At 36.4% G+C, this 18,254-nt stretch overlaps 1 protein-coding gene across 3 annotated transcripts in view; it reads right to left on the reverse strand.

Moving 5' to 3' along the window:
* Nucleotides 1-18,254, reverse strand: part of GSK3B (glycogen synthase kinase 3 beta) — a 197,037-nt gene that overhangs the window by 121,645 nt on the left and 57,138 nt on the right. For all 3 annotated transcript variants that reach the window (XM_042955129.1, XM_042955127.1, XM_042955128.1), the window contains exon 2: nucleotides 10,279-10,472. In XM_042955129.1, coding sequence (XP_042811063.1) covers nucleotides 10,279-10,472 — 194 coding nt within the window. The remainder of the gene's footprint in view (nucleotides 1-10,278; nucleotides 10,473-18,254) is intronic.

Genomic DNA, 18,254 nt, shown 5'->3' on the forward strand with positions numbered 1-18,254 from the left:
AGCCATAAAAAAATGGAATCTTGCCATTTGCGATGACATGTATAGAGCTAGAGTATAATGCTAAGCAAAATCAGTCACAGAAAGACAAATCCCATATGATTTCACTCATATGTGGAATTTAAAAAAAAATGAGCAAAGGAAAAAAAAAAGCAAGCAAGTGTAAGCGAGAAGCACAAACCAAGAAACATACTTTCAACTACTTTGTCAAAGATTAACTACGTATGTGTAGGTTTATTTCTGAGCTCTCTATATTCTGTTCCATTGATCTATGTATCTTTTTTTAATGCCAATACCATACTGTTTTGATTACTATAGTTTGTAATAGAATTTGAAACCTGAGAATGTGAAGCTTCTAGCTTTGTTCTTCTTTTTCAAGATTGCTTTGGCTATTCAGTTTTTCGTGGTTCCATACAAATTTTAGGATTATTTTCTATTTCTTTAAAAAATACCAATGAAACTTTTAGAGGGATTATACTAAATTTGTAGGTTACTTTGGGTAGTATGGACATTTAAACAATACTGATTTCTTCCAATCCATGAGCACAGAAAGAGTATCATTCCATTTGTGTCATCTTCAACTTCTTTCATTATTGTCTTGCAATTTTCAATATAGAGTCTTTCACCTTGTGGTTAAATGTATTCCTAGGATTTTGTCCTTTCTAATGCAATTGTAAATGAGACTGCTTTCTTTATTTCTCTTTCTGATAGTTCATTATTGACATACAGAAATGCAATTGATTTTTGTGTATTGATTTGCATATCCTGCAACTTTACTGAATTCATTTGTTCCAAAAGTTTTCTCGATGGAATCTTTTTTTTTTTTTTAATGTTTTTTATTTATTCTTTTTTTTTTTTTAAGGTTTTATTTTTTTATTTTTTTATTTTTTAATATATGAAATTTACTGTCAAATTGGTTTCCATACAACACCCAGTGCTCATCCCAAAAGGTGCCCTCCTCAATACCCATCACCCACCCTGTCCTCCCTCCCACCCTGCCCTCCCTCCCACCCCCCATCAACCCTCAGTTTGTTCTCAGTTTTTTAACAGTCTCTAATGCTTTGGCTCTCTCCCACTCTAACCTCTTTTTTTTTTTTTTTTTTTTCCTTCCCCTCCCCCATGGGTTTCTGTTATGTTTCTCAGGATCCACATAAGAGTGAAACCATATGGTATCTGTCTTTCTCTGTATGGCTTATTTCACTTAGCATCACACTCTCCAGTTCCATCCATGTTGCTACAAAAGGCCATATTTCATTTTTTCTCATTGCCACGTAGTATTCCATTGTGTATATAAACCACAATTTCTTTATCCATTCATCAGTTGATGGACATTTAGGCTCTTTCCATAATTTGGCTATTGTTGAGAGTGCCGCTATAAACATTGGGGTACAGGTGCCCCTATGCATCAGTACTCCTGTATCCCTTGGATAAATTCCTAGCAGTGCTATTGCTGGGTCATAGAGTAGGTCTATTTTTAATTTTCTGAGGAACCTCCACACTGCTTTCCAGAGCGGCTGCACCAATTTGCATTCCCACCAACAGTGCAAGAGGGTTCCCGTTTCTCCACATCCTCTCCAGCATCTATAGTCTCCTGATTTCTTCATTTTGGCCACTCTGACTGGCGTGAGGTGGTATCTGAGTGTGGTTTTGATTTGTATTTCCCTGATAAGGAGCGACGTTGAACATCTTTTCATGTGCCTGTTGGCCATCCGGATGTCTTCTTTAGAGAAGTGTCTATTCATGTTTTCTGCCCATTTCTTCACTGGGTTATTTGTTTTTCGGGTGTGGAGTTTGATGAGCTCTTTATAGATTTTGGATACTAGCCCTTTGTCCGATGTGTCATTTGCAAATATCTTTTCCCATTCCGTTGGTTGCCTTTTAGTTTTGTTGGTTGTTTCCTTTGCTGTGCAGAAGCTTTTTATCTTCATAAGGTCCCAGTAATTCACTTTTGCTTTTAATTCCCTTGCCTTTGGGGATGTGCCGAGTAAGAGATTGCTACGGCTGAGGTCAGAGAGGTCTTTTCCTGCTTTCTCCTCTAAGGTTTTGATGGTTTCCTGTCTCACATTCAGGTCCTTTATCCATTTTGAGTTTATTTTTGTGAATGGTGTGAGAAAGTGGTCTAGTTTCAACCTTCTGCATGTTGCTGTCCAGTTCTCCCAGCACCATTTGTTAAAGAGACTGTCTTTTTTCCATTGGATGTTCTTTCCTGCTTTGTCAAAGATGAGTTGGCCATACGTTTGTGGGTCTAGTTCTGGGGTTTCTATTCTATTCCATTGGTCTATGTGTCTGTTTTTATGCCAATACCATGCTGTCTTGATGATGACAGCTTTGTAGTAGAGGCTAAAGTCTGGGATTGTGATGCCTCCTGCTTTGGTCTTCTTCTTCAAAATTACTTTGGCTATTCGGGGCCTTTTGTGGTTCCATATGAATTTTAGGATTGCTTGTTCTAGTTTCGAGAAGAATGCTGGTGCAATTTTGATTGGGATTGCCTTGAATGTGTAGATAGCTTTGGGTAGTATTGACATTTTGACAATATTTATTCTTCCAATCCATGAGCAGGGAATGTCTTTCCATTTCTTTATATCTTCTTCAATTACCTGCATAAGCTTTCTATAGTTTTCAGCATACAGATCTTTTACATCTTTGGTTAGATTTATTCCTAGGTATTTTATGCTTCTTGGTGCAATTGTGAATGGGATCAGTTTCTTCATTTGTCTTTCTGTTGCTTCATTGTTAGTGTATAAGAATGCAACTGATTTCTGCACATTGATTTTGTATCCTGCAACTTTGCTGAATTCATGTATCAGTTCTAGCAGACTTTTGGTGGAGTCTGTCGGATTTTCCATGTATAATATCATGTCATCTGCAAAAAGCGAAAGCTTGACTTCATCTTTGCCAATTTTGATGCCTTTGATTTCCTTTTGTTGTCTGATTGCTGATGCTAGAACTTCCAGCACTATATTAAACAGCAGCGGTGAGAGTGGGCATCCCTGTCGTGTTCCTGATCTCAGGGAAAAAGCTCTCAGTTTTTCCCCGTTGAGGATGATGTTAGCTGTGGGCTTTTCATAAATGGCCTTTATGATCTTTAAGTATGTTCCTTCTATCCCGACTTTCTCAAGGGTTTTTATTAAGAAAGGGTGCTGGATTTTGTCAAAGGCCTTTTCTGCATCGATTGACAGGATCATATGGTTCTTCTCTTTTTTTTTGTTAATGTGATGTATCACGTTGATCGATTTGCGAATGTTGAACCAGCCCTGCATCCCAGGAATGGTTTTTTATTTATTCTTGAGAGAGCTAGAGAGAGAGAGAGATCCAGGAGGGAAGGGCAGAGATAGAGAGGGAGACACAGAATCTGAAACAGGCTCCAGGCTCTGAGCTGTCAGCACAGAGCCCAACGCAGGGCTTGAACTCAGGAACCGTGAGATCATGACCTGAGCCAAAGTCGAACACTTAACCAATTGAGCCACTCAGGAGCCCCTCTACACATAATTTTAAAAGCAAAATCAACAAGACCGTTCCACACGAAACTTTGTAGTCTCTAAAAATTCAATTCAATTAAAAAATTTTACTAGTCATACCTACACACTTAGGAAAGTAGCATTAAGCATACCTACACACTTAGGAAAGTAGCACTATCCTTATAAGGACTGGTATGGTAATTATGAAAATGTGTCTCTTAGATCTCCCACAATAGGGAGCATCATTGATCAACGGCCCAGGTGCTGAGCTTTCAAAGCCATTCCCTTGTTCAGGCCATACCAAGCTACCCATGTGCTGTTTCCAGAAACTGACTGAGCATAGCAGATGTATTTAATGGAGATCTTTTCCCAGGAGACAATGGATTCCTCTGATAGTCAACCTTGGGCTGAGACTTCCCCCCACAGGTTTTGCTAGAATTTCCTTAGAGCTGCATGGCAGTGTAAGATTTTTCCTACCTGCTGTCTTTCCTGCTCCCCAGAGGTTAAGACCTGATTTCTAGCTTCCCTTGATAACAAGTTTCTATGACCCAAAGAACATAGCTCCATATGGCATAAGTAAACATCTTTTCAAGTTGCCTGTCAGTTTTATCAGGAAATAGATTTTCCACAAATGACTTAAAAGAGTTACATAAATACAATTAGGTGCCTCAAAATAAGACTACCCAATTTAATAGAAAGTAAAACAAACAGGTAAAAATCCAAAGTGAATAGCCATTTGTAGTAATTCAAATGCCTAAAAACAACTCAGTTATAAGGAGTTTTAGAATTCAGAAAATGTGGGGCACCTGGGTGGCTCAGTCAATTAAGCATACAACTCCTCATCTTGGCTCAGTTCATAATCTCATGGTTTAGTTCATGAGTTTGTGAGTCCTGCATTGGGCTCTGCACGGAGCATGGATCCTGCTTCAGGTTCTGTCTCTCCCTCTCTCTGCCCCTTCCAAGCCTGCAGTCTCTCTCCCTCTCTCAAAATAAATAAATAAACTTTAAAAATAAATAAAATTCAGAAAATGGTCTCATAATACATTGTTTCATTTGATTTATACAACATTGAAGGGAAAAAAAAGGAACACAATAATGACTTCTTTTCTGTGCCAAACAGTGAGCTGGGGCATTGCTGTAGTAGCATTCTCATTTCATAGATGATGAAACTGAGACTCAAAAAGTTAATAAATATACTCTAGTTTACAAAACTACTAATGTAAACAACAAGGTCTTCTTTCTTCTATGGTGTCTCCACAACATCATGCAGAGAATAATCATATCTTCAAGGATCAAACCAGGCATTATTTCTCCTCACTCTCGAAAATGGTATATATTACAAGTAGGGCTCTATTCACTCTCTATTCACAATAGAACAACAGTGACACTTCACACCTCCACTCCCATATCTAACCACAGAACAAGTGAAACCAAGCAGGAGACCTGAAACCTATGACTTAGTTCAAAGGGAGAAATGAAATTAATAGTTTATGAAGCTAAGATCATTAATTAATTAAAAATGCAACTAACCGGGGCGCCTGGGTGGCGCAGTCGGTTAAGCGTCCGACTTCAGCCAGGTCACGATCTCACGGTCCGTGAGTTCGAGCCCCGCGTCAGGCTCTGGGCTGATGGCTCAGAGCCTGGAGCCTGTTTCCGATTCTGTGTCTCCCTCTCTCTCTGTCCCTCCCCCGTTCATGCTCTGTCTCTCTCTGTCCCAAAAATAAATAAACGTTGAAAAAAAAAATTAAAAAAAAAAAAAAAAAAAAAAGAAGTTTTAAAAAAATGCAACTAACCAATTTTCAAATTAGAAAAGCTGGCCTCAACAAGTGTCAGTAGCTTTTGGGATTGATTAATCTTCTCTCTGCTCTAATATCAAAGGTCTCCTACATAAGGTACCTAGCTGGACTTTACCTCTACAAAACCACAAGAGCATTTTCTATAACAAGTACTTCTAAACTGGCTAAGTGAAGTAATTTAATTTCTGTTAAAGTAATTTGTCACAGAATGGTCACAGGGGGGGAAAAAGCATTCAAACTGCAGGTAAAACATTACTGAAATGAAGATTATTCCAGAAATTCCTAATAGAAAAGCTCAGTGTCTTAGATATAGTTTACATGATTGCTGATGCAGGGTAATTCCTCTTGATTTTCTTTTTGTCTCTGACCGTTTTCTCTCTCCTTGTTTTTTCACCAAAACAAACTGCCTCTCACTGATACTAGCAGGTTCAACAGGTTGGTTTATTTGACTGGGCAAGGAGAAGACTTCAAACTTTTTCTGGAAATATCTAATTATTTAATATAATCCTAGGCAGCAGCTACGTAAACCACAGATGTGAAACTACAGAATTTTAAGTTGTCAGAAAAATTCGTAGTATATATATTATAATAATCAAGAGAAATGAATTGGTCAATGTATCAAATTTTATTTTTTTTAAAACAGTTAACATTTAGCAAGAAGAACAAATACTTAAGTTTCACAAAGGAAAGGTGATACAGTGGAATGAAATGAACTTACCACTTTTTAGCATGTAAGAGAAAAAATTAAAATAAAAACAAAAACAAAACCATACAATAGCAATAAAAGCAATAAGTACTTAGGAACAAACTTAGTAAGAAATGTCAAAAGTCTATATAAATAAAACTCCTGAAAGACACAAACGTATATTTGAACAAATAGATATCTCTTATTCCTCGATAAGATAATTCAACATCACAAAAAGGTTAGTTCTCCCTAAGTTAATGAGTTAATGAAATTTCAATTAAGAGTATCAGCAACCTATTTTAAATCGAGTTAGCCAAATTTATGTCAAAGTTCATATGGAAAAATAAACATTCAAGAAAAGCTAGGAGAAAAAAAAAAAAGCCTCAAGAGTGGATTACCTCAACCAGACATTAAACATACTATAATGTGGTACTGACACAGGAACATGCATGCAAATGACCTACTGGAACAGAACAGAAAGTCCAGAAACAGACCAAGTACACGTGGAAATTTAGCATGTAATAACCATAGCATCTCAAATCACTGGAGAAAAGATCGGCCTTTTAATAAACTGTACTGAACAACTAACCGGTTAATGATTGAGAAAGGATAAAATTACAGGGTGCCTGGGTGGCTCAGTTGGTTAGGCATCCAACTTTGGCTCAGGCCATGATCTAACAGCTTGTAGGTGTGAGCCCCACATTGGGCTCTGTGCTGACAGCTCAGAGCCTGGAGCCTGCTTTGGATTCTGTGTCTCCCTCTCTCTCTGCCTCTCTCCTCCTCTCTCTCTCTCACAAAATACATAAACGTAATAAAAAAAATTTTTTTTAAAGAAAGGATAAAATTATATCAGTAACTCATACCATACAGAGGCATAAACACCATAAACAAGAATAAACTTCAAACAGATCAGGGAATTTAAATGTAAAAAGTGAAATCTTGTAACTACCAAAAGAAAATATGGTTGAATTTCTCTTCAACCTGGGGAAAAGGCTTTTTATAAGGAAAGGCTTTATAAGGAAAAGGCTTTCTAATCATAAATTAAAATCCATATATGGGGCGCCTGGGTGGCTCAGTCGGTTAAGCGTCCAACTTCGGCTCAGGTCATGATCTCACGGTCAGTGAGTTCGAGCCCCACGTTGGGCTCCATGCCGACAGCTCAGAGCCTGGAGCCCGTTTCAGATTCTGTGTCTCCCTCTCTCTCTGCCCCTCCCCTGTTCATGCTCTGTGTCTCTCTCTGTCTCAAAAATAAATAAACGTTAAAAAAAAATTTTTTTTTTTTTTAAATCCACATATGATAAAAGAAAAGAACAATAAATTCGACTGTATGGGGTAGTGGGAGACTTTCATATGGTAAGAAAACAGAATACACGAGGTAAAAATACTCAATATATCACAGATAAAGAATAAATCCGTAATAAAGAACTCTTCAGAGTTGAGAGGAAAAGACCAAAAACTCATTTAAAAAATGGACAAAAAGAAAAAAGAACAATTTACACATACAAAAACAAAACAGACCTTAAACAGATGGAAAGATGTTGAACTACATTCATAATAATGAGATTGTAAATTAAAACTACAATGAGCTACCATTTCTCACATATCAGATTGGCAAAAATTGAAAAACTTAGGCAAGGCAAGTTGTCCATGCTAAGGGGAAATAGGCACTCAAATGACCAAAGAGGATGCAAACTGATTCAACCATTATGGAGGGGAATTTAACAATATCAAACAAAATTACCTAAGTGTTTATGCTTTGACTCAACAGTCTACCTCTCTTAATTTACTCTGAAGATACACATCTAATTAAAAAAAATATATGAGAGAAGGTTTTTCATAGCAGCACTCTTGGAGATAAAAAAAATACTGAAAAGAAATGAAATATCCATACATACAAGAATGATTGAATCAACTCTGGCATACTATGCAGCTAGATGAGAAAAATCTCTGAAATGATATGCAATGATTTCTAAGAACTATATCAAGAGAAAAGGCAAAGTACAAAAGAGCTCCCTTAATAAATTACCTTTTATGTAAAAAAGAAGCCAAGAAAATTACACTTAATTGCTCACTTGTGCAAAAGAAACCCAGAAAAAATGAACCAAAACATAATGAGACTGGCTAGCTACAGGAAGCGAGTAGAAACAAAATACAGGGAATAGAGAAGAAATGGCACTTGTATATTTCTGATCTTTGGAACCATGTTAGTGTGTTTCACAGATAGAAAATATAATTTTTTAAAAAGTAAAAAAAACAAAACAAAACAAACAAAAAAAAAAAACCAGGGTTAAAGTTCTAAGAAGGGATACATTCAGAAACAAATGAACCAAACTATTTCAAATGAATAAATAAACCACGCTAAAGGGAAAATTTTTAATTTAAAAAAAAAAAAGCAAAAATACAAACACAAATACTTTCTAAACAGAATATATGGTTCTGATGCAGTGATGATAAAATGTTTAACAAAGCACTCTGGAGTCAGAATGCTTGATTCAAATACTTGCCCAATTTTCTACTTGCTAATAACTGTGTGGCCCTGGACAAGTTAATTTATAATCTCTGTGCGTAAGTTTTCTTAGCCAAATAACAACAGTACCAATCTCACAGTACTAATGATAAGGCTCAAATAAAACTAATTATGTAAAAAGCTTAGGAGATCACTGGGTATATAACAAGAATTTGTTAAGTATTTGCTATCATCAATACTAATCCAAAACAAAAAACAAAAAACCAACCCACTGATTTTGCGGGTTTCCAGGAGATACATATAATAAAAATGGAGTCCCTGTCATGAAAAAATTTGGAATTTCCTAGTTTAGGGACAATAAGTGTTCAAGGAATTTAGAACAAAATCCATATGGCTGGCCGGAATCATCTGAGAAATTTCATAAAGGACAGGACTTAGATTAGCAAGAGAATGGGAGTGACAGAAAGGAAGCTAAATAAAAACCAATATATATTTCACGGACAGTAGCATAAAAGGTTTGGAAAGCTGAGTATTTGGAGATAAGACTACAGAAGTCCCTGAACACACTACTGAACTGGGCAGGCTTTATTTTCTAGACTATGAGGAACCACAGAAGAATTGTGTGTAGGAGAAATAATATGATCAACCTTAAGTGTGGGATTATTCTTGTGGTGGCATGCAGAAGATCAGAGGTAGAGTCTTACTCGTAGGTAAGTCAAATAATGGCAAGGGCCTGACTAGACTACTAGTGATGAGAAAAGGAAAGAAGGCACAAATCATCAAGGCAGTAAAGAAAAGAAAAAAAATCAATGCAGGGTGACAAGTGGATATGAGATATGAGAGAACAGAAAAGTCTGAATGACAAAGCGAATGACATCATTAGAAGGAAAAAGGAAAAAGCAAAAAGGAATGGGAAGCAACAGAAAGGATTTCCACTGGGTCTCAAAAGTCAGATCAGAATTAGGCAAGAAGCCCTTGCAATGTGAGATACCAGATATCAATATCCAGTAGGCATTTGGCAACATGGGACTAGTACTTAGGAGAGAGAGTGAGTACTGAAGACAAAAGGTGTAACAATTTTTTTTTTCCTAAAAAACCTCTTTAGAATGTTTGAGACACTCTAGAGCAATAAAGATAGTAGACTCTGTGCTGTTTCAGAGCAGTGATCATCTCTTATTTATTTTTATAGCCCTTCATGTTTGGCATACTTACTAGTACAGGGGAGACTCTCAGTAAGATGTTGCAGAGGTGGCAGAAGTAGAGAAGAGAACAGAGCTACATGGCTTGTTAATGGCAGAACATATGTTAGAGCCCAGATCTTTTGACTCTCTACACTATACCATAACATAGAGATGACCTTTCAACATTCATGCATAGGATCCCCTAAAGAGCCGGTGTAAGAAATTAAAATAAACTGTTTCTCAGAGTAGACTGAAGAAAGACATAAGAAAATAGCAAAGAAAAGTCAGTTGTTGGGGAAAAAAATGATAGTGTTGCATAACAGATTCAAAGGAAATTTTAAGAAAGGAGGCATAGTCAATAGTCAAATGATCAAACACTACAGGTACTGTTTCTCTGGTCTCCTACACCAATGAGACCCTAGGCAAGGAGAGGTCACTTTTTAAAAGTATAAATTAAGAATTTTAATCTACCTTTCACAGCATTTTAAAATCATGTATCACTTAAGGCAGTGGTTCAAAAATAATATTGCAATCTTTAGTAACTTTTATCTCTACAAAATACACAAGAGAAAATACCGTGTCTACAATAAATCTGCACAGTAAATGAAATTTGAAGCAAAAAGAAATGATTAGAAAAAATACTCATTCACATCAACTGACAGAAACAAAATGCATGAAATACCAAAGGTCTTACCTTAAATCTCTTGTCTTGCAATACTTTCTTGATGGCAACCAGTTCTCCTGAATCACAAAGTTTGGCTTGATATACCACACCAAATGACCCATTTCCAATCACTTTAGTGTCTGTATAGCTGACTTCTTGTGGCCTATCAGGACCCTGCCCAGGAGTTGCCACCACTGTGGTTACCTTGCTGCCATCTTTGTCTCCTAAAAGAAACAAGAGACAGAAAAATGAGAACTGTAAAGAATTAAACAGAGAAAATTGCTGAAGTACACAATAGTTTACATAGTAAACTATGTTTTTTACTACAAATCATTTTTAAATGCTCATCTTAGTTTATTGTATAGAATTACTTCAACTATTTGTTTCAATTTGTAAGTAACTTTTTAACCACCATTTAGTCATTCTGTAGACTAGACATCATGCTTAGTTTACATATGGGGATTTATTTAATGAAAACAATCACCCCATGAAGTATATAATACTGTTTCCATACAAAACTAATGGAAATAATGTTAAATTTGCTGAAGGTCAAAAGTCAAATGGTGGACCCTGGGTTTGAATCCCATCTGTTCTTTCTAAAGAAGGCCCTAGTTCTTTTCTGAAGGCTTCCTTATTTTACTTGAAAATAAATACTACTGAAAACATCTAAATATGTTGACTCTATTCAGACCATTCTGCCTTTAGGAAGGTAAGGCTTTGAGTTTTTCTTTCTCTGCATCTTACTTCTTTTTAAGAAAATCAACTATCTCTTAGAGAAAGGTCAAATGGGGAAAAGGAACATGGGAAAGAGTGTTAATTTGGAGTAAGAAAAGAAAAACCAAACCCATTCTGAACTGAGTGAGCCTCATTCATAAGTAGCTCACTGGTTCTGTGGTCTCTGCCCACTCAATAGCTCTTGCCTTATCTTCTGTGCCTTCCCACCCTTCCCAGTAACAATCTAAAGACTCTTCAATTCAAGCTCAAGAGCCACCTCTTATTGCCTAGGCAGAGTTCACAATCATCTTGGGTCTCTGAACTCTTAAACTATTCTAAACCATACTATGCTACCTAGAACCTGATTCTAAAGAGTTTTAAATTGTTCTTTTAGTGATTTCAGAACACACAGAGATTCTACTGAGTACAATCATTGGTAAGTAGCAAGTATGACTTGTGCTTCTCTCTTCCTGACAAATCTAAAACCAAATCTCAGTACATCCAAGTCCTTAGGCTCACTGACTAAACTGCACTTTTTCCGTTTGTTTCTTCTTCTACTCTTCCATTGTATCAATTTTATTTGTATGATGCTAACTGAATTCATACTAACCTAATAAAAGAAAAAAAATGTAGTTTTTAACTCTAGATACCAAGCCAAGATTTTGAAGTATTCACTTGAACCTCACATATAAAAAATATATATATTAATCTCATTTCCAATGGTTTGAGTGTTTTTCCCCAAAATAAAATTACCAGGTAAATGAATATCCAAATGTTAGTGGCACATTTAACCAATATGTATAGCCATTTTAGTTCACAAAGGTACTAATATAGACAAAAAAAAAAACCACAGTAAGTGATATCTGTGACTAATTAATGCTCCTGTTTATAAGGCAGCCTTCCTGACAGACACAAAAGCAATGAAGGATTCCTACATAAGATAGCAAGGTAAATTACAGGCAGTCTACATTATATATTATATCATGGCTAACTACCTTAAATATGTAGGGTTTTGGTTCTAAGGTATAACGCCCAACAGATATGACAGCACAAATCTAACACCACTTGTACAAAGGTAACTCAAATCTTGTCAACACCAACATTTTTATTCACAACAGTATTATATGTACTTTAAATACATGCAAATCCCAGCACAAGTCAATACATATACAGTAGTTCTCAATGCTTTCAAATGATCCCTTCACATTTCACTTCCTAGTAAAATAAGTCTAATATATTTGCAAAACCCAGTTTAATCAAATCTCAATTCTAAATCATCATGCTCAATTCCCCCAAATATTCCATATCACTTTCACTTCTGAGCATGTTAACTACAACTTTTCAGGTTGACTATAAACCTTAATGTAAGTTATTTTCTTCTTCATTTGTAAAACAGATCTTTACCTATCTTTACTTGAAATATTCCTCTAAAGACAGAATCACAGTCTTCTGACCTTAAATTCAAAATGAAGAGATCTAGAAGGTTAGATTCAGGAAAGATTAAAATTCAAGGTACTGAACACATTTTCTTACAATCCAATTGTCCAAAGAAAATAAAAAACAATTGATTTCAAACAGTCCAACCAACTCTTCCCTAGATCATCCAAGTCAAAACCATATCACCAAAAACTATATATTTCAAGGACTATGAATAATTTCACTGAACAGGTTGCTTGCAAAATCTCACACATCTAATCCACAAAACAAAGCATCATTATTTTTCAAATAAATTAACAGATTTTAAGAATGGCTGTTGCATTCCACAACTTTAACTGAAAACAAAAGCTGTCTGAGGCATAAACAAAAATTATGCTTTTCTACTGTATAACCATATTTCAATAAAGAAAACAGTAGCCACAGTTTTGTACTTGCTTTCAGTAGAGAACTTGAAACAATATAAGCATGTGTAATGACATTCCTTACTTGCCTCTTTAGGTTGCATTTCTCCACATTTCAGAAAAATGGTTTGTTTCAGGGTTTCAAGAATCAGCTATGAAAGATATCCATCAGAACCCTGGGATTTTTTTTTTTTTTTTTTTTTTTTTTTAGCTTCATTTTAGAGACAGAGAGAGAGTGTGAGAGTGCGCACACGCGTGAGTGGGGGAGGAGCAGAGAGACAGGTAGACACAGAATCCAAAGCAGGCTCCTCCAGGCTCTGAGCTGTCAGCACAGAGCCCGAAGTGGGGCTCAAACTCATAAATTATGAGATCATGACCAGAACTGAAGTCAGATGCCCAACTACTGAGCCACCCAGGTGCCCCAGAACCCTGGGATTTAAAATCTCTTCAAATCAACTATTAGGCCTGGGTAATGCCTAACACCTAATCGTGCTTTTTCTCATATGCAAATTATAATGCATAAATGAAGTAATTCTGCAAAAATATTAAAGCACGGTAGAAAGATAGATAGGTACTACAGATGCTATCACTGGAAGAGACTTTTAAGTCTTAAGGCCTCTTAGTGTTAAATTGTGATTGGATATGGACAAGGACCAATCCTTTCACCTTCTTGTATATCTAGTTAAAAAAACAAAAACAAAAACAAAAACAAAAACGACTTACTATCTCAGCAGAAATTAAAGATTCACTCTTATTCTCTTTCGAGCAGTTACAGAAAATGCTGAGAACTCTTATCGGCTACATTCTCTACTAATATGAAATCTCTAAGTATAACACGAATGATGGTTCTCAGGCTTTCTACCTCGAGCATTCTGGAATTTTTATTCAGAATGCTTCATCGGAGATCCGAAATAGCAGAGCTGTAAAAAATGGCAAGATAATACTGGGGATGACTTGGCATGAGCATTAGGAGCACATGGGGCAGTCAGCAGCTAATGTGCCAAGGAAAAGCATGCCACCATTTGGCATTGTAATTTGCCGACTTAGCAATAAAATAGCTGTATAAAATTTCACTGTATATCCATCCAATTCATTGTTTTATCTACTCTAATACTTACAATAAATGTAGGGATACATTATAATGTTTACTATGCAAATGCGGAAAGTAAAACTAAGAGATGAAAGCTTTGAGTAGCAAGAATTCTTCCCTGGCCTTATACTGTCTCTGCTATATTTTACAACCTTCCTACTACAGCTGAAAGACTTTAACTTCATATACTATTGCCTCCCCCCACCCCCCCCCCCCCCGCAAGAAGCAGATGTTTCTGAAAATATAAAAAGATCAGCTCCAAACTAGTAAGAAATAAAAGAATAAATGATAATCTGTTACAGATTTCAGGCCTCAATCATTCACTTATTAATAGCTAAAGAGCTATTTTCCAAAATACTTTGGTAACCTTCAATTTCAAAACTTATCCCAAAGCAAAAGCACATGGAAAACAAAAATGTAAAATAATCGATTCAGTGATGTTCAAACAATTTAACATTTGCTACCAGAAATTGTATAATTTTCAATCTTAGCAACAGAGCATTATAAAGCACTGCTACCAAGAGGCCAAAATCCTGATGAAAAACTGGAAAGCAATAAATCTCCCTCATTAAAAAAAAAAAAAAAAGTCACCACTCTGCCCAATGCTAAATTTCTCAGAATGCATGGCATAGTGAGTCTCATACCAATTACAACAAAACTAGTCTCCAAAAATGCAGTACAACAACAGAACAGTGGGAACAGCTTAGCTCCAGGAGGCTTTGTCTCCTGCCAGAGGACTCCTGGGATCCTGTATTACAATTAAAATTCACTCACGAGGTATAAACTTCCATATATCATAATTAGAAAATAGAATTAAATCCCCTACTCTTTACCACAATAAATAAATCTTAAATATATAAACCACAATAGACTCCTTATAAAGCAATGGAAAGATGATATACAAGAGAATAACCACTTTCTATTGAAGGCTGTTATATATATAGAATACAATTTTTTAAAAGCCTTAGGCATATCCTAAAATAATATGTGTGACCTAGTATCCAACCTCTCAAACATAGGTTTGTACCTTGTAAACAACACCTCATGGTTACATTTTTTTAAGCATCCAAGTGTGGAGTGAGCATCCCCAAACCGAAAGGCCACTTCAAGCATGTTTAAATATTTAGGAGGTATCTGACACTGACATTCTAATTTTATATGAATGATAAATCTCATTCATACTTTAGCCATTTGATTTGATGTTTCTTAAGATTTAATTTTTTTTAATGTTTATTTATTTTTGAGAGGGGAGGTGCAAGGGAAGGGCAGAGAGACAGAGAGGGAGACACAGAATCCTAACCAGGCTCCAGGCTCCCACTGGGAGCTCAAACCCCATGAACCATGAGATCAAGACCTGAGGCAAAGTCGGACGATTGAGCCACCCAGACGCCCCATGATGTTTCATAAGATTTAGAGCTGAGGAAAAGCAACAACTACACTTTCTGTGAGGCTTATAGAGATGTGAACAAGTCATACTGAACAAAGTCAATGACTGTCTAACAATTTCCTTTAACTCAAAAATAACCTCTCTCTACAGAAATAACAAAATTAAAAGTCTGTAACAAAATCCCAGAGAAACCAGCATACTACTTGTGACAAGGAAGGTATGAAGTATTGTTAAGAATTTATTTTGTTTTAGGGCGCCTGGGTGGCTCAGTGGGTTAAGCGTCCGACTTCAGCTCAGGTCACGATCTCGCGGTCCGTGAGTTCCAGCCCCGCGTCGGGCTCTGGGCTGATGGCTCAGAGCCTAGAGCCTGCTTCCCATTCTGTGTCTCCCTCTCTCTCTGCCCCTCCCCCGTTCATGCTCTGTCTCTGTCTCAAAAATAAATAAACATTAAAAAAAAAAATTTTTTTTTAAAGAATTTATTGTTTTGTTTTGTTTTATCTAACAACAGTACTAGTAAGGTAAACACACTGCCTATGCTTCTCCATCCCGAAGAGAAGTAACAGCTATTTTTACATATGTTTAACAATAACATGGCAAAACTCTATCAAAAAATATTATATAAATTACTCAAAAGAATCAAAACGAACATCAATTTCAGGCATGATTAAGATTGTCTGAAGTGGAAACACTGACTACTGTCAAACTTTCAAGTTTTGATCTCAAAGTTCAAATACTTTTTGTCCTAAGTAACTCGCTAAGGAACATCTATTAAGGCAAGATGTTCACAAAATATGAAAACTTGTTTAAAAACATGAAAAAAAGCATAAAAATAAGCAAAAGAAATAAAAAGGAACTGAGGTCCACAGAATCAGAGGTGAGCAAATTCAAAAATAAACTTGTCGTGAAATAGGGACTCGACTCTATGATGTGGAAGCTCTAGCTAGAGTGCATCTGCTCACAACCCCAGAGCAAAACTATGAAGAAAGAAAGGAACGCCAATCAAGCACTTCAATCAAGCACTTCAATCAGCCAGATCAACCCCAATGGCCAAGAGCATGATATAAATTTTAAGGCAATTTCTATGAAACCTTGATATGCTAAAAATCTTTCCAGCAGAGACATTTCCCTGAGACATCATTCATTTCCACATGATTCTATCTAGAGGACTGAGAAAAATAAAACAAAAGAATTGCTATCATTTCCTTTGAAGACAGAGTAAACAAAAGGAGAGGCAGGGAAAACAAAACGGACAGATGTTACACATGGGCTGGCTTTGGACATGTTTCCCTATATATCACTTCTAGAAATAGAAAGGAAAAACAGGGTGGCGGAGGATAAAGAAGAGACAGAAGACTCCAAAGTCCCTGGCAGCATAGTAATACATTTTTAATCAAAGGAATATACCATGTAAATGGGATTAACAAGCATCAATTCTGAAAAACTGTAAAACTCCCCTTAAGAAAAAAAATTTGATCAAGTTTTTTGCTAGAGATATATTGTATTATATGGACTCCGAAGTCATATCAAGGTCTGAAGTACATATTCTACCACTTAGTATCTATAAAATGGAGATAGCTGCTACTTCCTTCGTAAGTCTGCTATGATGATTAATAGGTTAAAAATTTTTTTAAGTGCATGCCCCACAGAGGGTGCTCAACAAATTACAGTTTCTCTGACCTTTGAATTATTGGCAGTGGAAATGAAAAAAAAAAAAAAAAAAAATCTTTTGCCCTGCTATGCTCTTTTAACATGTGGTATATGCTCTTCTACAGTGCTTATCACAATGTTCTATAATTATTAAGAGTCTGAGCCCCTCACTTGACTAAGGAGTTCTTAGGAAAGCCAGACATTATCTGAATCATATACCTTTCTCTAGCGCTTATTAACACAGGGTTTGGCACAAGGCAGGTGCTCAGCAAAGGTCTGCTGTTGAATTTCTGTAGAATTACTCCAGCACAATTGTCAGGATTTGGGAACAGACTACTTTGTGTTAAACTTTAAGCAGTGCTTTTGCTTCTTCTTATGCTTACCATTGATCAGATACAACTCCCTAGGTACAAATGGTCTTACCATTTGTATGGTGGGTTTATGAAGGGTTTACTGCAAATATGGTGATAACATGCAGCCAAACAAATGACCCAATGCGCCACATTTGTATTTATTTATAGGTAGGAGAATCAGTCTGTTTCATATCTCTTTTCCAAATAATTCTGGTTTCTTTGAGGCATTAATATGCAGCAATGGATAAGAACTGGGCAGGGGACACCTCTTGAGGTCTTAAATTCAATTTGTATCAGTCTATACGCAAGTATATTCTTTGAGTACCATTTTACAGTTTGTAAGAACCTCTCACAGAAGACAGAGGAATTACCTGGGAGAGTTTACTGAAAATAGAATGTCACCCCTAAAGAGACTCAGTAGGTCTGCAATGCAGCTCAGAAAATTGCATTTTTAATAAGTACTCCTTCTAATTCTTAATGCAGTTCCAATGACCGTACTTTGAGAAAGAACTATAATACTATTGAAACCCTACAACAACCTTGTGACATACCCACGATAATCATTTAACAACTGGAAGAAACTGGAGTACCTGGGTGGCTCAGTCCGACCTCAGCTCAGGTCACGATCTCATAGTTTGTGAGTTCCAGCCCAGGGTCAGGCTCTGTTCTGACAGCTCAGAGCCTGTAACCTGCATCGGATTCTGTGTCTCCCTCTCTCTCTGCCCCTCCCCCTCTAATGCTCTGTCCCTCAAAAATGAATAAACGTTAAAAAAAAAAAAATTGGAAGAAACTAAGGTAACTGAAAAGGTTTCATAACTTACCCGAAGTAACTCCCTTGGTTGCACCCACAGGATTCAGAACTAAAACCTGTACCCTACAATGTTACTTTGCTTTAAATCCATGCTAAAAAACAACACAGGCGTTGAGGTCCCAAAATCAACTTTCTATTTTCAGCAGAACTGAAAATCTGAAATACT

The sequence above is a fragment of the Panthera leo genome, chromosome C2, assembly GCF_018350215.1.
Source record: "Panthera leo isolate Ple1 chromosome C2, P.leo_Ple1_pat1.1, whole genome shotgun sequence".
Classification (NCBI taxonomy): Eukaryota; Metazoa; Chordata; class Mammalia; order Carnivora; family Felidae; genus Panthera; species Panthera leo.